Raw genomic sequence first — 23,927 nt, forward strand, 5'->3', positions numbered from 1 at the left:
TTTGTCACACTCAACCACCGCCCACTCCGTGATGACGTCACTTGTGTCGCACTCAACCACCGCCCACTCCGTGATGACGTCACTTTTGTCGCACTCAACCACCGCCCACTCTGTGATGACGTCACTTTTGTCGCACTCAACCACCGCCCACTCTGTGATGACGTCACTTTTGTCGCACTCAACCACCGCCCACTCTGTGATGACGTCACTTTTGTCGCACTCAACCACCGCCCACTCTGTGATGACGTCACTTTTGTCGCACTCAACCACCGCCCTCTCCGTGATGACGTCACTTTTGTCGCACTCGACCACCGCCCACTCCGCAATGACGTCACTTTTGTCACACTCAACCACCGCCCACTCCGCGATGACGTCACTTTTGTCGCACTCAACCACCGCCCACTCCGTGATGACGTCACTTTTGTCGCAGTCAACCACCGCCCACTCCGTGATGACGTCACTTTTGTCGCACTCGACTACCGCCCACTCTGTGATGACGTCACTTTTGTCGCACTCGACTACCGCCCACTCCGCGATGACGTCACTTTTGTCGCACTCAACCACCGCCCACTCCGCGATGACGTCACTTTTGTCGCACTCAACCACCGCCCACTCCGTGATGACGTCACTTTTGTCGCACTCAACCACCGCCCACTCCGTGATGACGTCACTTTTGTCGCACTCGACTACCGCCCACTCCGCGATGACGTCACTTTTGTCGCACTCAACCACCGCCCACTCCGTGATGACGTCACTTTTGTCGCACTCAACCACCGCCCACTCTGTGATGACGTCACTTTTGTCGCACTCGACTACCGCCCTCTCAGTGATGACGCCACTTTTGTCGCACTCAACCACCGCCCACTCCGCGATGACGTCACTTTTGTCGCACTCAACCACCGCCCTCTCCGTGATGACGTCACTTTTGTCGCACTCAACCACCGCCCTCTCCGTGATGACGTCACTTTTGTCGCACTCAACCACCGCCCACTCCGTGATGACGTCACTTTTGTCGCACTCAACCACCGCCCACTCCGTGATGACGTCACTTTTGTCGCACTCAACCACCGCCCACTCCGTGATGACGTCACTTTTGTCGCACTCAACCACCGCCCACTCTGTGATGACGTCACTTTTGTCGCACTCGACCACCGCCCACTCCACGATGACGTCACTTTTGTCGCACTCAACCACCGCCCACTCCGTGATGACGTCACTTTTGTCGCACTCAACCACCACCCACTCCGTGATGACGTCACTTTTGTCGCACTCGACCACCGCCCACTCTGTGATGACGTCACTTTTGTCGCACTCAACCACCGCCCACTCCGCGATGACGTCACTTTTGTCGCACTCGACCACCGCCCACTCCACGATGACGTCACTTTTGTCGCACTCAACCACCGCCCACTCCGTGATGACGTCACTTTTGTCGCACTCAACCACCGCCCATTCCGTGATGACGTCACTTTTGTCGCACTCAACCACCGCCCACTCCGTGATGACGTCACTTTTGTCGCACTCAACCACCGCCCACTCCGTGATGACGTCACTTTTGTTGCACTCAACCACCGCCCACTCCGTGATGACGTCACTTTTGTCGCACTCAACCACCGCCCACTCCGTGATGACGTCACTTTTGTCGCACTCAACCACCGCCCACTCCGTGATGACGTCACTTTTGTCGCACTCAACCACCGCCCACTCCACGATGTCATCATTTTTGTCACACTCAACCACCACCCACTCCACGATGACGTCATTTTTGTCGCACTCAACCACCGCCCACCCCGCGATGATGTCATTTTTGCACTTGTGTGGATGTGGTGAGTATAAACCAAGCTTAACACCATATTTCTTGGCTGCTTGAGGCCACGTGTCAACCAAAGCGTTTTTAGCTGGCTGAAGGTTTGAAGGCTGAAGCTGGCTGATTTTTTTCTGGCAAAGGTTTCAACGTTCTGGGGTTGGTTTTCTCAAAGTTATGAACAAACGTTCTTCCAGTTCCGTTAAAACGTAAAAAAAACATTTGTTCATAGTTATCTGGTCTTAAATGATGTTCTCAAAATGTTAGCACAAAAACATTTATACGTCGTTCATGGAGCGAAACATTTTAGTTGAATGTTCGTCTAATGTTTTTTAAATGTTTCCACTTGTTTCGAAATGTTACGAGAACTATAAGAAAGTAACGTTCCTATAATGTTTGCAGAAATGGAATGTTCCGCTTAACGTTCCCTCAACGTTGTTAAAAAAAGTGTGTTTTTTATCTGGACGTTTTGACTGTTAATAACATTTTCACAACTAAATGGGAGTGTTGGCATATTCTTTTATAAATGCAACACTTTTGTTTTTGCCTCCATTTTTCATGAGCTGAACTCAGAGATCTAAGACTTGTTATATGTACACAAAAGGCCTATTTCTCTCAAATATTATTGACAAATCTGTCTAAATTCTTACCCAGTTTGAAGCAGATCCCATATTAATTGCCTATAGTTTTAACAACAGTACTACACTATTGTACATAAACAATATAATGAGTGACAAACATTTCTTTTGTAGGAGTCTTGTACCTTCCATCACAGAGTGTTTTGAATGCTTCATTATGTATGGGTGGGTGAGGTGTAAAATATTAATACTTTGGTTCGAGGCATTCTTCACAGACACTAAAGGCTTTTAGAGTTTCTAAAAAATGTCCCCGACCCGAGCGTCTCGAGCCTTATTTTTAAGACTGAGAGCTTACCTTTAAGCGGTTTCCGTCCAGCCCCACAAAACAGGGTATTTATAGTCTCTGGTACCTTTTGCTCGCATTGCTCTGCAGGAAGCTTGACATTTTGACTGGCCGGTGATACTTTCACATTCACGACCACAGGGCAGGACCTTCAGCTGTGAAGGTGAGCTTGTTATTTGCATCCTAAGAGGCGAGCAGCTCAGATAAATAAGGGTGCTTGTGGTCTCAGAGGGTTTGGGAGAAATGTTGACGTTTTTTAGCTCCGCGTGTGTTGGTCTTTTTAGATGTTTTCGACAATGAAGCGCCAGAGGATAGAGACGCCGTGGAGTGTGGTCTGCCGCCGCTGTGTTCGGTTTACTGAGTCTATTGTGAACTTGCTGAGCTGATAGAACAAGTAACTTGTGAAAACACATTTTCCACAGCGTTGACAAACTGTGAAGAGAAACATGCAAGGCGTCTTTTCTCGAGGGGAGCTGCTGAAACATGTCGTGACGAGTCGCTGATTGTCAGCGAGAGTTCGTGATCCACAGACACTGTTGGGGAGGTGGGCGTGTCCACTTGCACGTTATGCAAATGAGCAAGGGATGAATAGGCGTTTTGTTCTGTTGTTATTTTCACACCATCACTGAAATGCTATTACATTTTTGATCGCTTTGTTCACATATAGTGGCAAAACTTTTCCAGCAATCGTATAATTCCTAAAGCCAGCAAACTACGGGACAATCTTACAACTGTGTGTATGAAAATGGTTATAAACAACCGATATTTTTAAATATTATTTTATTATATTTTTTATTTTATGTAGTTAATTATTTTATTATATAACACAAATTATATTAATATTCATATTTTAATGTTATTCACTGTTTTTATTATAATTTTTTACATTTTATTGTATATATTATGTTTTTTTTTATGTATCACATCATTTATATAAATATTATTATTTTAAGGTTATCAACTGAAATGTTTTATATGACCATTTTTATAGGTTATAGACTTTTTTTAATTTTTATATTTGATTCTATATTTGTATTATTTTATCACACCAGTTATATTAATATTACTATTTTAAGGTTAAATATAAATTAACTGTAAATTAAATATTATTAAATATTACAGTTAATATTTTTTTTAAATATACAGTTAATATTATTATTTTATATATATATAATTACAAAATCTTAAAATGTTTACTTTTGGTTTAGGATGTTTCAATATTAGCATTTATTAGTTAAATTATTTTTTTTCTTCATTAAATGTTTAAATAACAATCAGAAAAGTAAGAATAAGAGTAAAAATATGGGTCAAACCAATTATCATTTTAAATATTTTTTTGGGGCTTATCAGCGAGACAGATTTCACATCTCTAAAAGTACCCGACCTTTGACTGTTTATTAAATATGTTTTATAAAAGATTTAAAATAAGTAGTTTGGCTAATTTAAGTGTGCTTTCATCAACAAGACTGAAGAGCTCTCTGCTTGGATTCTGCTGATTTTTCCACAGATTGGGCCAAAAAAATGTAGAAAATGTGAGAAAGTCATCGTCAGATTCCATCTGCACCTCCTCATGAGCCAATTCACAGCTCGCTTTTGAACGTATTATCGCCTAACGAAATAAGTAAATAACAGAATTACCAGGTACAGGAAACGTGCAAATCTAGTTGATAATAGAGCACAATTACTGCGCTGGATTGTGATGAGGTCAATGACTGGCTTCCTGTTTTCTGCACCAGTGACTGGCTCTCTCATTCGATTGTCATTGATTGGAGCTTGCCTCACAAAATGCCTTCGCAAATTGACTCACAACCACAAGCAGGGCGTACATAATGAACCTTTATGGAAATGAAAGACTGCACCAAACACAGAGCCCCGATTCATAAGCCTCAGTGGAAGCTGTGCCACATAAGATCCTCAAAGAGAGGAGTTTCATCTGTGGATGTTTACCTGAAGTCAAAAGCTTATACATTTCATTCAACCATGCAGTGGTCACGCAAATCTCATGAAAACACGTCCAGGTCACATTTCACCTCAAAATTAAACACAAAAAGAAAGGAATTATATATCGTATACAGAAAAGTCTGTTTTAAAGACCATTACAAATATTATCCATCTATCCATATTCTCAATCTCATTACTGTAGTACCATAAATGAAAACATAATACTTTGTTATTAATTTAAATCATTAGGTATAAATACTTTACAATTTAAATAGGATTTAAATGTATTTATTTATTTAACCATGTATTTATTAAATCATGTATTTATATATCTATTAGATTGTGTATTTGTTTTTATTAAATCATGTATTTGTTTGTTTGTTTATTTAGTTAGTTATTTGTTTGTTTATTAAGTCATTTATTTGTTTGTTTATTAAGTCATTTATTTATTTATTAAATCATGTGTTTGTTTGTTTATTAAAGCAGCACTAGGTAACTTTTCAACCTTTATAATATATTTTCAAGACTGTTGTGATGATACATCGACTTACAATAGGTTGAATGACACGTCTGCCATAGCCTGACGGGGTCTGTATCGGTTTTAATCGTACTTTTAAACTTCGGGTTTCGGGTAGTAACCCGAGAACAAAAAGAACTACAAAATTCGACTGCTTTACGGCATATACGTCACTTCCACCACCACCCCCACTTTCTCGGACGTGCGAGCCCGAGCCAAACTATCGTTTGTTTGCCGAATGTTATAGTCATGGCCGAAGCAGCACAGAAAAATAAGAAAGCAAAGGTTTTGTCGCAGGAAAGCAAAAAGAGGAAAGGAGAAAGTGATGGGATTAAAGGCAGGACGAGGATCAACATTGGGCCAGCGTTGGCTCGTTGGCGTGAGCTGAAGGAGGAGCGGCTACATTCTTGCAAGTAAATACATAAGACGTACAAAATCATATTTTAGGATACCTAACATGTCTGCGATATTGGTTTATTTGTCTTGCCTCAAGCTATAATGCAAATCGATTTTTCAAATTTGCAGATTCATCTAGGGTAGCTTGATATTATAATATTGACGATATATGGTTATTATCTACCACTCAAACATTGAATTGAAGTATCATATAGATTCTGTAAAACGGGAACCAATAGACTAGGCTACTATAATGACTCTGGCTTGTAAACGTGAGCATCGCGATCATTTGGCGTTTGAAAAAAATAAAACCCATGAAATGATATTCATATGACATGCTGAAACATATGCAAGTCATTTATTTGTTTGTTTATTAAGTCATTTATTTATTAAATTGTGTATTGTTTATTTATTAAACCATGTATTTGTTTATTTATTAAATTATGTGTTTGTTTTAGTTAGTCATTTGTTTATTTATTAAACTGCATATTTGTTTTAGTTATTGTTTGTTTGTTTAGTTAGTTGTTTGTTTATTAATTAAACCATGTATTTGTTTATTTATCAAATTGTGTATTTGTTTGTTTATTTAGTTAGTCATTTGTTTATTTATTAAATCATGCTTTTATTGATTTATTAAACCGCGTATTTGTTTATTTAGTTATTGTTTGTTTGTTTGTTTAGTTAGTTGTTTGTTTATTTATTAAATCATGTATTTGTTTATTTATTTATTAAATTGTGTATTGTTCATTTATTTATTAAATTGTTTATTGTTTATTTATTTATTACATTGTGTGTTATTTATTTATTAAATTTTGTATTGTTTATTTATTTAATCATGTATTTGTTTATTTAGTAATTTTTGTTTATTTTGTTATTTATTTATTAATTAAATATACTTATTTATTTAACATATTTTTTTTATTTCTTATTAATAATTTGAAAAAATTCACCCAGTGTTTTTAAGCCATTATGAGATTGGGTTTTGTGGTAATCTATCATGTAAAAATTTCACAATTCAAAACATCTAAATGTAAAAAATAGACTAAATATTCTTGCAAAATATAATTTCTTATTCACTTTATGGTTAAATAGCCTTTCCTCATAACACATTCTGGCATTTCATTTTATAAATGTTTGTTTTAGATAATTTTTTCTAATGCCGTGTCTAATGTCTAATGTTTTTTTAATACATTAAAGGTGGTGGTCATGTATAAATACTTTACAATTGAATCTTTTTTCACCACATTAATGTTTTTTTCTTATGAGAGTGCATGGGTTTTAGCGAAATGTAATTATTTATCATGTACACAACACCTAAATGTAACAATGCAGCACATCATTTCATATTCCTTCTTTTGATTCTACGCTTAAATATGACCCAGACGTGTTCTTGACAGGTAAAAGATCACCATCTCTCCAGAATGAAACATGGAGTCTGTAATGCTCGGTTATAGCGCTGAGTGTTCATAACATGACCTCGTTTGAGGCTGAGATTTTAACAGCCCTTGGAAATCAAGTGACGAATGACCTTTCCCAGCGCGCCGCAGCATCCATCAGAATAACACTGAGCGCACAGATAAAGCGCCGGGCAGCCTCCGTCCGTCCGTCCTCGCGCCGGAGCGTGCAAATGCTGCATGATTTTTGAATGAATTCAATTAATTATATATGTTCCGCTGTAAAAATAGCAAGGCGTTGGTTGTTCATATTCATCAATTGCCTTTGCATAGCGTCTGTTTAGAAAAGACTGGAAATGCTCCAAAGCAAGCATCTGCTCGGTGGATCTGTTGAGCAGCTCAGTGTGTCGACTCGCTGATTGAGACGCAATTACTGCTGAGTCACGGGAAAAACAGAGGGAAGAACGGGCTCCTTCATTTACGAGGGTCCAGAGCAGCTCTCGCTCATTTGCTCTGCAGAATTGTGCCAGCATTACTCATGGAGACGATCATAAAACTGCCGAGCTATTTTTAGCGCCGTCCAGCGTTTTATGTAGGTCAGAAATGGGAGGATTTCTCCGCAGGTGGGGTGAGACGTATGGGGCATCTCATCAGACAAATAAAGGCAGAACAACTGCTCCGTTTTGACTAATCATCCACAAAATGAGTCGACTAGCAATGGCCGGTTCATGAATGAATCGTTCCTTTGAGTCGGATCGTTTCGGTCTTCTGAGCACTGAAGAACTCAGGAAGTTTTTGAGTGAACTTGCGAGGGGAAAAAGTGAGAACAACAGTCTCTTACAAAACTCTGCTGAGTCAAGACACAATTACAAGACTTGATTATGACAGCTTTATCAACACGTGTACGAAACAGAGTTGGTTTTAATCATTATTTATGCTAAAACTTTTTCTGCCAAGCTATGCAAATTAATGTCAGTAACGTTTTATGTAAATGTATATTAGGTGTGTGTATGTATGTATATATATATATATATATATATATATATATATATATATATATATATATATATATATATATATATATATATATATATATATATATATATATATATATTAGTATTTTATTATTATATTTCTTTTTAATTTAGTATTTTATTATTTAATTTTAAATGTAATTTTTTATTTAATTATATTTTTTTATTTAGTTTTTTTTTTGTGTTAAATTTAGTTCCCTTTCGTTCAGTCACTACGACGTACGTTAGTGACTAACGAATGGGGGTTTCGCTTAGAAGCCAATCATCTTCTTCGTATTCAACAGCGCCCAATGGCAGTGCCAATGCCATGGGCATGCGGAATTTGCATGCGTAACTCCGCCCCACCTCGTGGGTATATCAGGAAGTACGCTGGCAACATCGCATTATGTTTCTGCTTTGGAGCCAAGAGGATCTCTTCACTCCTACAAGCCTGATCTGAGTCTTCGACAGCTTTTCGAGACGAGCAGCTTTCCAGAGGCGTTGGTGTTACGGCGCGTTCCAGTGATCATCATACTGCCTGCCTGCTGATCTGCGCAGTGGTCCGCTAGACAGCTGGTGTGTGGTCCCTGGGCGCTTCGGCGTTCTCTGCGAGGCTTTCCTCTCATAAAAGAGCTTACACGTGACGCGTCCTTTTCAGGATGTCTCGTCCGTGTACTTCTGGGTGTGGTCGGTTGCTTTCCTCCTCTGATGGGCACGAACACTGTCTGGTATGTTTGGGCTTTCAGCATGCTCAGACAGCGTTCGTGGATGAGTCATGTTCTCACTGCGGGAACATGACCATCGCAGTGTTGCGGTCAAGACTCCATGACCTTCGTACTGAAGTGAGAGTCCCCTCTACCACACCCCGATCTACTGAGTCCCAGAGGCCCAGTACTTCGGCTGGTGGTCAGGGTGACTTGACGGTTACGGTGTGGAACAAAGCCCCGACGCTCATGCCTCGGGCCACACCCCCGTCTTGCACATTGCAACCCGCGAGCGTTCAGATGCAGATCGCGGGGCCGGCTCCGGCCCCCCCGCGCATCTCGTTTGGCGCTCCGGAGGAGGATGCGATGTCGATCACCGCATCACAAGGTGGGCTCGAGTCCTCTGGAGATGATGACTCGGCTGTGCTGCCGCCCTCGGGCGTGCCAGCATTGCCCGAGTCAGATCCAGAGCTGACAGCCATGTTGTCTCGGGCAGCCGCGAGCTTAGGACATGCACGAGGGTGGAGTTGATCCGGGGCTCTTAAATGAGCTGCGTGCCGCCACCGACCTCGCTCTCCGGGCGACGAAGGTGACCGCACGCTCCCTGGGTCAAGTGATGTCCACAAATGTGGTCCAGGAGCGTCACCTGTGGCTGAACCTGGCCGATATGCGGGACACCGAGCGGACCCGGTTCCTCGATGCCCCCATATCCCAGGCCGGCCTCTTCGGCGGGGCGGTTGAGGACTTCGCCCAACAGTTCTCAATCGCCCAGAAGCAGACTGAGGCTATCAAACATGTACTGCCCCGGCGGCCAGCTGCTGCCTCCACCCACCCAGCCGCCGGCACAGTCGCCTCAGTCTGCTCCACGCCGAGGACGCCCTCCTAAGCATGTTGCCCCCGGTCCCTCGAATATTCTGATCTATTATGACCTCCGAGCTGTAAAACTGCCTGAATAATAATAATAATACGCTGTTTGTTAATTGACCAGAGGAGAACTGGCACCCCGACTGAGCCTGGTTTCTCCCAAGGTTTATTTTTCTCCATTAGGTCACCTAATGGGGTTTTGGTTTCCTTGCCACTGTTGCCTCTGGCTTGGCGTGCTCAGTTGGGGACACTAAATTTTTCAACTAAACATCGAAATACAACTAAATAATAAACTAAATTAACCATTTAAACTAAATTAATGATCAAATTATTGATCTAAAGCCCACACTGTCACTGTATGATACTTGAAATTTTTCCAGAATGGCTATACAGCTGAATAAAATTATGCTGCATTATTTTCCTGTTTAATACTGTAAAGCTGCTTTGAAACAATCTACATTGTTAAAAGCGCTATATAAATAAAGTTGACTTGACTTGACTTGACTAAGGCTCCCGCCCCTCCCACCCGGTCCAAGCAGCAGCCTTCACCCGGGCCGGGTCGCGGAGGAAGCCGTAGGAAGGCGTCCAAGTCCCCTCAGGCCGCCCCGCTAAACGCCAGGCCAAGCGGCGCTCCTGAGACGGACGGCTCAGGGATGGGAAATTCTTTCGAGGAGATGGTAGCAGGACCACTCCTTCCCCCGGTGGAGGGCCGGGGGAGAATCCTTTGTTCAGCTGCTGGCCCCCGGGTAAGCAGCACCCTATGTTGGTCAAAGAAAGAATTAACACTCCCATCCCTGAGCACACAGAGTCCGGTGATGACGGTGCGCGCCACCCACGGGTCCCGCCACTCGCATCCCACTCTGTCGCCAGCCTCCTGGCAGAGCAGACCCCAGTGGAACGTGCGTCCTTCCATGGTCTCCTCTGTCAGGACGCAGCTGTCAACCGTGCCCCCGCACCGGGACGCCCCACAGCCTCCCATGTCCGGGCCGGTGACGCTGCATCGCTGCAAGCCCACACCGGGTACGTCTGTACACCGTATGACCCCGCTGGTGCAGTTTCTGGATGTCTGGCTTCAGCTTCCAGGGCTGTCCCGCTGGGTCGAGCGGACCGTCAGGCGCGGCTACGCGATTCAGTTTGCGCAGGTTCCTCCCTGCTTCCGGGGAGTCCGTTCCACCATGATCGGGGCCAACGCCCCCGTCATGCGAACGGAGATTGCCACCCTACTGGCGAAGGGTGCGATCGAACCTGTCCCTCCAGCCGAGATGAATTGCGGGTTTTACAGCCCGTACTTCATTGTACCCAAAAAGACCGGTGGGCTACGGCCAATCCTGGACCTGCGCGTCTTGAACCGTTACCTTCACCGGTTTCCGTTCAAGATGTTGACAGCGAAACGCCTTTTCGAATGCGTTCGTCCACACGATTGGTTTGCAGCGATTGACCTGAAGGACGCCTACTTCCATGTCTCCATTTTGCCTCGACACAGACCGTTCCTACGGTTTGCTTTCGAGGGGCGGGCATATCAGTACGCAGTTCTACCATTCGGGCTATCTCTGTCCCCTCGCGTCTTTACGAAGATTGCCGAGGCAGCCCTTGCGCCCCTTCGGCAGCACGGGGTTCGCATCCTGAACTACCTCGACGACTGGCTCATACTGGGTCACTCTCGAGAGCAGGTTTGCGGACACAGAGATTTGGTGCTCCATCACCTAGCCCGTCTGGGCCTTCGGGTCAACTGGGAGAAGAGCAAACTTTGCCCCGCGCAGAGGATCTCTTTTCTCGGTATGGATATCGACTCAGTCGCCATGTGCGCGCAGCTTTCGAGCGAGCGCGCGCAGTCTCTGCTGACTTCCCTTCGACAACTCGAGGGCAAGAGTGCGGTTCCACTGAAACACTTTCAGAGGCTCCTGGGGCATATGGCATCTGCAGCCGCGGTAACGCCGCTCGGATTGCTTCATATGAGACCGCTTCAGCACTGGCTACGCGATCGAGTCCCGAGATGGGCATGGCGGTCTGGCACGCTCCGGGTACAAGTGACTCGGGCCTGCTTACAGACACTCACCCCGTGGTCGAACCTCAGTTTTCTACGGACCGGAGTGTCCTTAGAACAAGCTTCCAGGCATGTTGTTGTGACAACAGATGCATCATCCACGGGCTGGGGTGCCATGTGCAATGGACAAGCAGCCGTGGGCTCCTGGACAGGACCCCAGCGCCTTTTGCATGTCAATTGCCTCGAGTTACTGGCAGTACGGTTCGCCCTGCACCGCTTCCGAGCGTTGCTGAGGGGTCAACATGTGCTAGTCAGGACAGACAGCACGGCCGTAGTAGCGTACATCAACCACCAGGGCGGTCTACGCTCCCACCATGTCTCAACTCGCCCGCCATCTCGTTTTGTGGAGTCAGAAGCGCCTGAGGTCCCTTCGTGCTGTCCACATCCCTGGAGACCTGAACTGTGCAGCCGACGAGCTCTCACGGTTTCAGCCTCTCCCCCGAGAGTGGAGACTCCACCCCCAGACGATCCAGCTGATATGGGAACGGTTCGGCGACGCACAGGTAGATCTGTTTGCCTCCCAGGACTCTTCCCATTGCTCCCTGTATTATTCCCTGACCGAGGGCACCCTCGGCACGGATGCACTGGCGCACAGCTGGCCGTCAGGGCTACGCAAGTATGCGTTTCCCCCAGTGAGCCTTCTTGCACGGGTACTGTGCAAGATCAGGGAGGACAAGGAGCAGGTCGTCTTGGTCGCCCCGCTTTGGCACGGCCAGACCTGGTTCCCAGAACTCTTACTCCTTGCGACAGCCCCTCCCTGGCCTATTCCTCTGAGACCGGACCTCCTTACTCAGAGACGGGGCACCTTTTGGCACCCGCATCCAGCGTTCTGGAAGCTCCACGTGTGGCTTCTGGACAGGACACGGTAGGTTTGAGTAGCCTTCCACCTGCGGTGGTCGCTACCATCACTTCCGCTAGAGCTGAGTCTACACGACGTCTCTACGCGTTGAAGTGGAACCTCTTCGTCACATGGTGCTCTTCCCGCCAAGAAGACCCCTGGAAATGCCCGATCGGGTCCGTGCTATCGTTTCTCCAGGAGGGGGTGGAGCGAAGGCTGTCTCCCTCCACCCTTAAAGTGTACGTGGCCGCAATATCTGCCTACCACGATCTCCTGGGAGACAAAAAGGTAAGTCAGCACGACCTGATCATCAGGTTCCTGAGGGGGGCGAGGAGACTGAATCCTCCTCGCTCTCCTCTCGTTCCCTCTTGGGACCTCTCAGTAGTCTTAAGTGCTCTGCAGAGGCCTCCCTTTGAGCCTTTGCGGTCGGCCGAGATTAAGTTCTTGTCTATGAAGACGGCTCTGCTGACCGCATTGGCCTCGCTTAAGAGGGTCGGGGACCTGCAAGCATTTTCGGTTGACGAAGCGTGCCTGGAGTTCGGGCCGGCTAACTCTCACGTGATCCTGAGACCCCGGCCCGGATATGTGCCCAAGGTTCCTACCACTCCGTTCCGAGATCAGGTGGTGAACCTGCAAGCGCTGCCTTTGGAGGAGGCAGACCCAGCCTTGGCATTGCTCTGTCCAGTACGCGCTCTCCGCGCCTACGTGACATGACGCAGTGTTTCAGGACCTCAGACCAGCTCTTTGTCTGTTATGGTGGAGAGCGGAAGGGAAGCGCTCTCTCAAAGCAGAGGTTGTCTCACTGGATAGTGGACACCATTGTTTTGGCATACCAGCAGCAAGGCCGACCATGTCCCCTTGGTGTGAGGGCACACTCCACCCGGAGTGTGGCCTCCTCTTGGGCTCTAGCGCATGGCGCCTCGCTAACAGACATCTGCAGAGCTGCAGGCTGGGCGACACCCAACACATTCGCCAGATTCTACAATCTCCGAGTGGAGCCAGTGTCCGACTATTTACTCGCCCCTACGGGTGGCCGGTAATGGGCCAGGCTCAGGTGTCTTCGCTTGCTCGCCATTCCACTCCAAGGACTGGATACGTGCGATATTTTCCTCAGGTGAGCTCCCCGAGAGCCCTGAGCTCCTCCAGCACTGCTTACGCCGACATCAGTTCAGTCTGCCCTTTCGAGCCCAGACCCTCATGTCCGGCCAGGTGCTCCGTTTGCATGGTTCCCCTCCGGCGACCCCCACACGAGTATTCCCACCGTAAGCCTCCTCAGTGAGCAGGTGTCTTTCCCTTGGCAAGTCCCTGCCACCCCTAGGGTTAAAAATCCACCTTCGGCTGGTACCCTAGAGATCTTCCATATGCAACCCTCAGCGGGTCATATGTGTATTCTCTAAGCCCTCCCTACGGTAGGCATCTTGGCATTCCCTCACTGGGATATGCTTCCCAGTGTACCTTGGTAATCCTGTGTTAAGTGGGAGTCCTACGGCCTTAAGTGGCGGGTCTCACACTTACGTAGGGCACTGGATGACAGCCGAGTGGCGTTGTTGAATAGGATCCCCCATTCGTTAGTCACTAACGTACGTCGTAGTGACTGAACGAAAGGGAACGTCTCGGTTATGTATGTAACCCTCGTTCCCTGAGGAGGGAACGGAGACGTACGTTTCCTTTGCCACGTCAGCTGTGCTGCCTGGAACGCGGAGTTCAGTCTTGGCTCCTGCAGCAGTAACATAATGCGATGTTGCCAGCGTACTTCCTGATATACCCACGAGGTGGGGCGGAGTTACGCATGCAAATTCCGCATGCCCATGGCATTGGCACTGCCATTGGGCGCTGTTGAATACGAAGAAGATGATTGGCTTCTAAGCGAAACCCCCATTCGTTAGTCACTAACGTACGTCTCCGTTCCCTCCTCAGGGAACGAGGGTTACATACGTAACCGAGACGTTTTGTATTTACTTTTAATGGATATCAGTATTGTTTTATATACTGTGTACAGTATGTATATATATATATATATATATATATATATATATATATATATATATATATATATATATATATATATATATATATATATATACTTTTTTTTTTTTTTTTTTTTTACCTGACTCTAGCAGCATACTATGTTTTATTTTATATTTTATGTTTAGTATTGTTTTATTAATTGTTTTTTATTGTTTTTTATATTGTTTTATTTTTTTAATATTTTTTTATTTAAATTGTTTTGTATTTTATTAGATTTCTTTTATTTAGTTTTGTATTTTATTTATTTAGCTTTGTATTTTTCATTTTATTTAAATTGTTTTGTATTTAATTAGATTTCTTTTATTTAGTTTTGTATTTACTATTAAATGAATGTCAGTATTGTTTTATGTACTATAAATATATATTAGTTATATTTAATTTTTTTTATTAAAAAAATTTGAACAGCTCATACATGTTTATACATTTTATTTTATTTTGTATTATTTTATTTGTTTATTTTTGTATTTCATTTATTTTGTTTAATTTAATTTAGTTTTGTATTTTATTTTTTATTTAGCTTTGTATTTTATTTTATCTTATTTATTTAATTTTTTTATTTCATTATTTTATATTTTTATTGTATTTTATTGTATTATTTTTTATTTTATCTATTCTATTTTATTTTATAACGGTGGAACTCCATGCCCTTGAGCAAAGACAGCAGATTTCAAATGACACTTAATTGAAGAAACCGAATAGGAAAGCTAGCGGAGTTGGTTGACACAGAGTGTCGGCTGGTAAAGAAGTAAAGGTTGGTTTCATGCGTTCCACTCAAGTATTTCTTTTCAATGTCACTGTTCATTTCGCTTTTCACGACTCTTGAGGATCATGTACAAATTCAACCTTCTTCTGTCCTTTTGTGAGAGGCAACACTATCAGATCCTCTCTGTGTGTACTTGAGATGCCCTCTAGCTCAAAATCTACGTATTTTTGCGAGAGAAATATTAATTCTACCTCTCTTAATTGACTGTGCTGTTAGTCGCAGTGGGAAATAGTGTCTCAGTCAGCTGTGAGTTTAAAGACATCATAAATCATCAAGCCTTGTGAAAAGATTTATGATCCTCCTCACCACTGCTGCTTTCCTTTGCCCTTTTTAACACTATACAGGACTTTGGTACATGATACGTTTATATAACTATAACTTAAAAGATGCTCAAGCCTCAAAAAATGCAACAACGTGGGCTGTTTCTGAGAAACAGCACTACAATTGTATGATATTGATTTTATACAGTCCAATGATTAAGAACTTAATATTCAGTAACTTGCATTTTAGATTGGCTTCAATATTTCCAGATGGGTTTTTGTTTGTTTGTACATACTTTTGAGTGTGTAGCAGAAGAGTAGGCAAGCTTTGGGACATACTATCACGTCATACAATTGCATCTGTACGTGCATCCATCACCGTAATCTGGCCTGTCAATCATCTTGTCACAGTTAACATCCTTCAGTAGCACGTTGATCTGCTTGTCGCGCAAAATTATGTCTTTAAATGTTAATGGCCAAACATATCTTTATAAAAGTTCACATTGTTGTTGCAGATGAAATTTAACACGGATAACATGAACTAAATATTTTTAATCAGGTTAAATGTTGATTACTCAACCCAATTTTTTATAAAGCCCATAGAAACAGAACAAAAGTCGTACATCTAATTCTAGTTGGGAAAGAATCATTTTAAACTATATGGGGGGGGGGGGGCAATTTTTTATAAAGCCCATAGAAACAGAACAAAAGTCGTACATCTAATTCTAGTTGGGAAAGAATCATTTTAAACTATTTGCAAAATACTATTTGTATTAATTTGTATTCAAATATTTGTACTTTTATTTTTATGCCTAAAATGGCGAAACCGTGAAACGGTTCTTGTCTATTCACACTCGGTTAGGAATGACATGAATCACATAAATGCATATTTGCAATTCAAAATTGTCGCCTTTTTTGAGGAAAAAAAGTTGAGTAGTTTGCATCACTGGATGTTACTGTCGGTCGTTTAACATTTCTGTCACAAAACAGTTCACATGTATTAAATGTTTTACTTACCTCACTTTCTTTCACCGTTAAACTGACAAATTCACGCGCTGCTTCTTTGACCGGTAAACTCCGCCTACTTTGATTTGATTGGCCATCTCAATCATTTTGACATTGACGAGCGCTGTTAGACCGCTGAGGCAAACCAGACTAAAAATTTGACTTTTAACCCTCTGGGGTTCTTCATTTATGGGTCACACTCAGGACCTTCGGGTCAAAAATGACCCCCATAGGAAATGAATGGGAAATTAGTTTTTTTTGTGCATACAATCTACAAATCAGCCAGGATGCAGAAAAAAAGGACTCAACAGTGAAGGGGTGAATCTCTAAAACATCAAGAGTGCAAAACAGACAAAAAAACTGACAAACACACACACACACACACACACACACTTATACACACAAAAACACACACACACACACACACACACACACACACACACACACACACACACACACACACACACACACACACACACACACACACACACACACACACACACACACACACACACACACACACACAAATTAACTCGTGCCATTCCAAAAGCTAATTGTGTTTTTGTGTGTGTGGGTGTGTGTGTGTGTGTGAGTTTTTTTGTCGGTTTTGCACTCTTGATGTTTTAGAGATTCAGCCCTTCACTGTTGAGTCCTTTTTTCTGCATCCTGGCTGATTTGTAGATTGTATGCACAAAAAAACTCTGTATTTTCATATTTTTGCGATTTCCCATTCATTTCCTATGGGGGTCATTTTTGACCCGAAGGTCCTGAGTGTGACTATTTTTTTTTTACGACCACTTAGACTTTTCAAATCCTGTCCCCAATGTTTTTGGGTGTTCATATACCAAGTACCAATAAAGTCACCAAGTTTCGGACCATTCCGATGAAGCTACGATTTTTAACATTTAAAAAAAAGAAAAATTCGGGTTACCAAAATTCAGAAAAATTCAGAAATGACGAAGAACCCCAGAGGGTTAAACCTTTTTGTCATCTTAACAACATCATACAGAGCTCTCCGTAATGAAGTCCAGCAGAGCAGTGCAAGAATTTCAAATATTGGGGGGGACAATTGGGAAATTTCTAATTATTGGAGGAGACTTGTCCCCCTTAATGTCTGTGGTGGTTTACGGCCCTACCTCAAACACCTTTATCTAAACCTCTCTACTTAACCGTCGGACTCACACGTCTGCCATGTTTGTAGTCTTTAACACTTTTCAATCGTGTTTGTAGTTCTGAACTGAATCCTCCTTCAAAGCGCAATGGTGTTGTGGGCAATATTATCTGTTAGAGTGTGGCCCTGTCCCAAATGGCACCCTAAACACTCGCGGTCTTTCTGCGAGTCTACACTTTTGTGACGCAACGGTACTTTGCATGTGATTTGCAGGAATATTTAAAAAAATCACATTCATATGTGTGTCTAGCATTCAAAAATATATATATAAAAAAAATGTAATTTATTCCTGTGATCAAAGCTGTATTTTCAGCATCATTACTCCAGTCTTCAGTGTCACATGACCCTTCAGAAATCATTCTGATATGATGATTTGATGAAACATTTCTGATTATTATCAATGTTGAAGACCGTTGTGCTGCTTAATATTTTTGTGGAAACCATTTTTTGATGAATAGACAGTTCAAAAGAACAGCTTTTTAAAAATAGAAATCTTTTGTAACATTTTAAATGTCTTTACTGTCACTTTTAAGGCATCCTTGCTGAGTAAAAGTTTTAATAAAAAAAAAAAATAATTTGAACAGAGTGTGTGTGTGTGTGTGTGTGTGTGTTTATAATCTAATAATTATATATATTGCTCACATTGGGTGGCATGTGTTAAGTGCATAAACTTCAAAAATATGTTCTTGCATGACAGCATATGTAGTGACACTGACTTTGAGATAGAAATACAAGCTAGTAAAAAATTGTACCACAAAGTAATGACTTGCACTGCCTCTGAAACGACTTTCCTTTTCAACTAACATCATGAATGCCTCTTACCTCTTTATTAACCCCTCAAACCGTCAAGCTCCATTTTTGCTTTATATTAATCAGTACTTGTCGCTCTGCAAATAATCCCCAATGGATAAAAAGTCCCTGCATTTCTTTCAATCATTAAATATCCCGTTTCACTCAGAAATGTCACATTACAGAAGTAAAATGTGTTGCTAACGGCGTCTCATTCATATCTATTAGCATACTGCGCTAGCTCTTCTCATAACAATGCTCTCTGATTTACTGTTGTCATAAAGAGACCCAGGACCAATTAGATTTGTCTAGGTCATGTTCATGGATGGGTAATTTGCCAATGCTCCTCTAAAGGCTGACTTGATGTCTTTTTCTCTCCTCAGTTGAGCTTCAAAGTTAATTTGAGGTCAATCATATCCTCAGATATCATACTCGCTCCAAGTGTGCTGGCACACGAACAGGCACAGCTGGGGCTTGATCTGCTCATGCCAAAGTTGTGGCTGGTTACTACTGAGAAACCGAGTAATCTTCCTTAATCAATGCTAATGTCTACAGGATATCAACTATATTTTTAGGTGCCTTAGTGAGGCCGCAGTGTCCCTACTTGAGTCGTTTACAGTAGATTTTTTTCTGATCAGTCTAGAAATTATACACCTATGGCCAGATTTACTAACAGCTTGCACCAGCGCAAACCCTCTTTTGACGTTAAAAAACACTGTCAGGATTTACTAAAGACAGTGGCAGCGTCCGAAATTGCGTAGTATGTGAGTAGGTACTACATTTGAATTTGAACGAACTTTGCGACCGTTAAAATAGTATGTTCTATATAGTATGAATGAATGTAGTATGAATGTAATCCGCCATGTTGTCATGATCATGTGACCTACCAGCGTCAGTTGCGTCCCTTCACCTCAATTCATAAATCGTCTCCCGTGGCCTCATGGGATAGTAAAGTGTCCATCGTATGCACACTTCAGAATCTCGCCGGAAGTAGTAGGTCATCCGGGGTACTTTTCGCGTACTGTTTTTCGAATACTATGAATTCGGACTTACTACTCTGTTCGCGTACTGTTTTTCGCATACTATATAGTAGAGAAGAATTCGATTTCGGACGCAGCTAGTGAGAAATTAGCACTGAAAAGGTGTGGACAGTGTTATTGTTGCACCTTATTGCATATGCATGTGTAGGAGTTTCCCTTTTAGACGCAAAATGTATGGGTGGAGAGTATTTAAGTGAATCACGCAAGATGATTTACTATGTTTGCTGCATTATTTACCACCCAAAAAAACAATGGGCCTCATTCATTAAAACCCGAGCAGAACAAATTTGTGTGTAAATCATTCGTAAAGTTCGCTCTGACGTAAATGTTCGGATTCATGAAAATGTTCGTATTTTCCAAATGTTAGTTGCTATGAAAGAAATGTACACCTGCTCCCTACCACGTGTTTATGGTGCGTGAAACATTTGACCGTTCTGTTTTCTAATTTAGGCAAACTGATCACATTGCATTTTGATGCACTATTTACCATAATAATATTTCACTAGTTGATTTGCCCTGTCTTTTTTTTTTTTTTTTTTTTTACTGTTTAACTTTATATTCAGTAATATTCATCAAAATGAGATGCTAGTAACACATTACTGCCATGGATATTCTGTATCATAGCAATCAAAGCACCAGACATTCTTAAGCTGGGTAAAAATGCTTTCCTAGACACACAATGGCTGCGTCCGAAAACCTAGGCAGCTGACTCGATGACAGTGTTTGTTCATGAAGGCACCTCATGAAACTGATTTCGGACAGACTTTTTAGGCAGTTTAACAGTTTATTGATCTACAGCAAAATAGAGAGAGCTTTGGTAAGAACTAAACAAATATTTAACTACTACAGTAGTAATTTCTCGCTAGAAATGACATCAGAAGTGGAAAATGTTGGTAAAAACGTACATTTACACACTAACTGACCAGCAAACGCAACTCTCGAACGCCATCTTTTTCTTCCAGCTCAACTGTCACAGAATGGAACGCACAGGATTGTGGGATATCAAAGGCAGCGAAGGATACAAATATGCTGACTTCAAAACTCGATCAGATGTAGGTCTCTCAGGAGACAGGAAGTGAAGATAACATTAGATTCGGACGTGCCTTGATGCCTTGCTATCTTGAAATGTGTCCTCCGAAGGCAGCATTTTCCAGGTTTTGGACGCAGCCAATAATTGAATATTTATTGCTAGGCATATGGCCAATTAGTCTCTTTAGCATTTAAGCAAAATAATGGAGCCAAACCTGAGAAAGAAATCCAGCAGACTCCACAGCGTTCCTGGACACGTCATTTGCAGTCGTAACTCATGGCCAGGGATTATGCTAATTATGAATGAGCGTGCACCTGCAGAGTATTTGCGGATGTTTGGAATTCATTAATATACACACGTTTAACTACTGAATCCGTTGTATATATGAAGCGTTTGTGAATGTCGTAAAGGTCCATTTTACGTGCATTACTCCGAATTTGCTCGTATATTTACGAAGGTTTCATGAATGAGGCCCAGTGTCTTAAACCAGATGCTAACTGGTGGATTGTGTTGCTCACTATGGAAATGATCCGGCTGCGTCTGTGTTCTTTCATTTGTGCGTCGTCAGTAGATCACGCGCAGAACTTTCCACTCCCATCGGCACTTTTATGGGATTGCGCTCTCTCGCTAATTTGCCCTGTTTAGTAAATCTGACCCCTAATTAACAGAATGTTTTGTTTTGCTAACATTTGAAAATTGTATTTGTAAATGTTTTTTGGACGTTCAAAAAGTCCAGTTTAAAAGCATTTTTGTTTCTTGGTTATGTGATCAAATTCCAATTATATGTTTTTCAAATATTATGGGAACGTTACATTTGAATGTTCTCTGAAGGGTCTAAAACATGTAGTAACATTTTAAAAAAATGATGAACGTCCAACAAAAAAAAACATTCCATGAAGGATGTACTGGATAAATAATGTTTTTTGAGGACATTTTTAAAGACCAGATAACTTTGAATGAACGTTCTATTAACGTTACTGGAAGAACGTTTGTTCATAACTTTGAGAGAACCTTTCCAGAACGTTCCCTGTTAGCTGGCAAATATACAAGACTAGTAAATTAATGTGAATTAACTTACATTTTGCTCTGAAACATTTAATTTTAAAGATGATTGGTCTCATTTAAATTTACCTGTGGTGAAAATCAAGTGTTTAATGTTGTTTATATGTCTATGTGGTGTTTTTAATCTTTTTTTAAGACACACCATGTGCAAATTCATAAGTCAACACCATCGCTGAGTACTGTCTTATTAAAACTACAGTGAGCCAAAGACAATGTTTGAAATTGCCCGTTTCCTACCGTCACAAACATGTAACCAATCCCGTCAACGTGGGGGCGGGGCTTTTCTCCACTGACGTTCTTAGTTGTTCAAAGCGTTTCTAAGGATGCTGATAGTTAAAAGTCTGACTCTGAGATGGTGACCGGGAACATGGTTTATGTAACATTAGCAACACATTATTAGCTGTTTGATAACGTAGTCAAGCCAAAAGCTAATCGTGTCAATAATCGTTATGTGTCCATCGACCATTGAATAATGAATTAAACATATATGGCTGAATTAAACCAATATTTCCACTTGCTATTGTACCATTTACTACAGTAAAGTTGACCGAGTGGATCAGGTATTCTGAGCTGGTGTGAGGGATTGGAGGCGGGGCTAATTTGCATATTCAATTTCTGCATATACTAACTGAAGCAAGGGTGTAGAGTTACATTCAAGCTATTTTAATGCATGAAGAAATTATTTTCACAGGACAAAACGTTTGAATGTGTCATTTTGGTTATCAAAGATGAGTTTTAAGGGATAAAATAATCGACTGCAAGGGGACTTTAACATGAAAACACCTGGACGCTGTGATTTATGTTCATATTAGCTTGGAGCCCTTGACACACATGTACTGAGACTCATTCCTCATTGTGTTGCTGTGTTTCAGGACAGCAAATGATTCAGCGGCAGTGGGCACAGTGGTGGTGAGCCGGCTGAAGATGGGTGAGATTGAAGATGGTGAGGTGGACCACATTACCGCCGACATGCACCAGAAGGTAAGCTGAGCTAGGCAGTACATTTCTAAAACTAGCTACTAACTCAACAACACTAGTGGTTCAACTGCTAACAAAACACAGTTGAGCTTTTAAAGAGTGACCATTTTACTGTGGTCGCACTATTCATAGATCAAATAAATGATTGATGATTTCATTTAGTCGTTCTTTAAAGGGATATATTTCACCCAAAAACTGAAAATTATCCCATAATTAATTATCCTCAAGTCATCTTAGGTGTATATGACTTTCTTCTTTCAGCCAAACACAATCCGGGTTATATTAAAAATTATCCTGGCTCTTCCCAGCTTTATTATGGGAGTGAATAGTGTCTATAAAATAGTATCTGGAGCCCAAAAAAGTGCATCCATCCATCATAAAAGTAATCCATACATCTCCAGGGGTTTAATAAAGGCCTTCTAAAGCCATGCGTTTTTGTCAGAAAAATATCCATATTTATAACTTTATAAACTATAATCACTGGCTTCCAGTAATGGCCATAGGCAGTCTAGTACCAGTGGAAGAGTGACCTTCTGCCTTTATTAACCCCCTGGAGCCGTATGGATTACTTTTATGATGGATGGATGCATGTGTTTTTTTGGAGCTTCAAAAACTCAGCCACTATTCACTGCCATTATAAAGCTTTGAAGAGCCTGGATGTTTTTTTTAATAACACTCCAATTGTGTTCGGCTGAAAGAAGAAAGTCATTTATACCTAGGCTAGGATGACTTGAGGGTGAGTAAATCATGGGAAAAGTGTCATTTTTCAGTGAAATACCCCATTAATCTAAATATTTAGTTAAATGCAATGTTTCAATTTTTGTTACTACGTTAACTATGTTTACTACATGATAACTATGTTTTAAAGACATTCACTTGAGTGTAGTTGAACTACAGTAAATTAAAAGTGGCTTGTGTCGTGGGAAGTTGTCTTTTTTGTGTGTGTGTATGCAGTTTGTAAGGGGTGGTAATAGAAAATAACCTCTCAGGACGTGTCTCCAGTCAAAGAGGGAAAGCAGAATGAATATTGAGTGTGGCATCCCTGAAATTCTATTGCACAGATGACTGAAGAAGTAAAGCATCCATTTGGAGAATGTTTACAGTGCATTTATGAGAGTTTGTTTATATACACACACACACACACACACACAAATTTCAGTTCTGCAATATCTCTTAAACCTAAGGCAGGGTTTTTCCTGGGTCAAAAATGGTCTTCGGTGGTGGCTGACAGACATGGTCATCCATACGGACGCACGCACGCACATTAAAAAAGTACCCTACCCACGTGATCTGCAAGCGCAAAACTGACAATACATTTTAAATAAATTCAAAGAAAGTTTGTAACTTTTGCTTATCTTATTTTGA

The 23,927-nt window shown here is 42.0% G+C and overlaps 1 protein-coding gene across 6 annotated transcripts in view; it reads left to right on the top strand.

The window, feature by feature from the left end:
- The window catches only part of inpp4b (inositol polyphosphate-4-phosphatase type II B), a 308,267-nt gene that overhangs the window by 118,329 nt on the left and 166,011 nt on the right, over positions 1-23,927 (top strand). For all 6 annotated transcript variants that reach the window (XM_079812754.1, XM_079812753.1, XM_079812757.1 and 3 more), the window contains one exon: positions 22,457-22,565. In XM_079812754.1, coding sequence (XP_079668880.1) covers positions 22,457-22,565 — 109 coding nt within the window. The remainder of the gene's footprint in view (positions 1-22,456; positions 22,566-23,927) is intronic.

This window comes from Gobio gobio (assembly GCF_949357685.1).
Source record: "Gobio gobio genome assembly, chromosome: 3".
NCBI lineage: Eukaryota > Metazoa > Chordata > Actinopteri > Cypriniformes > Gobionidae > Gobio > Gobio gobio.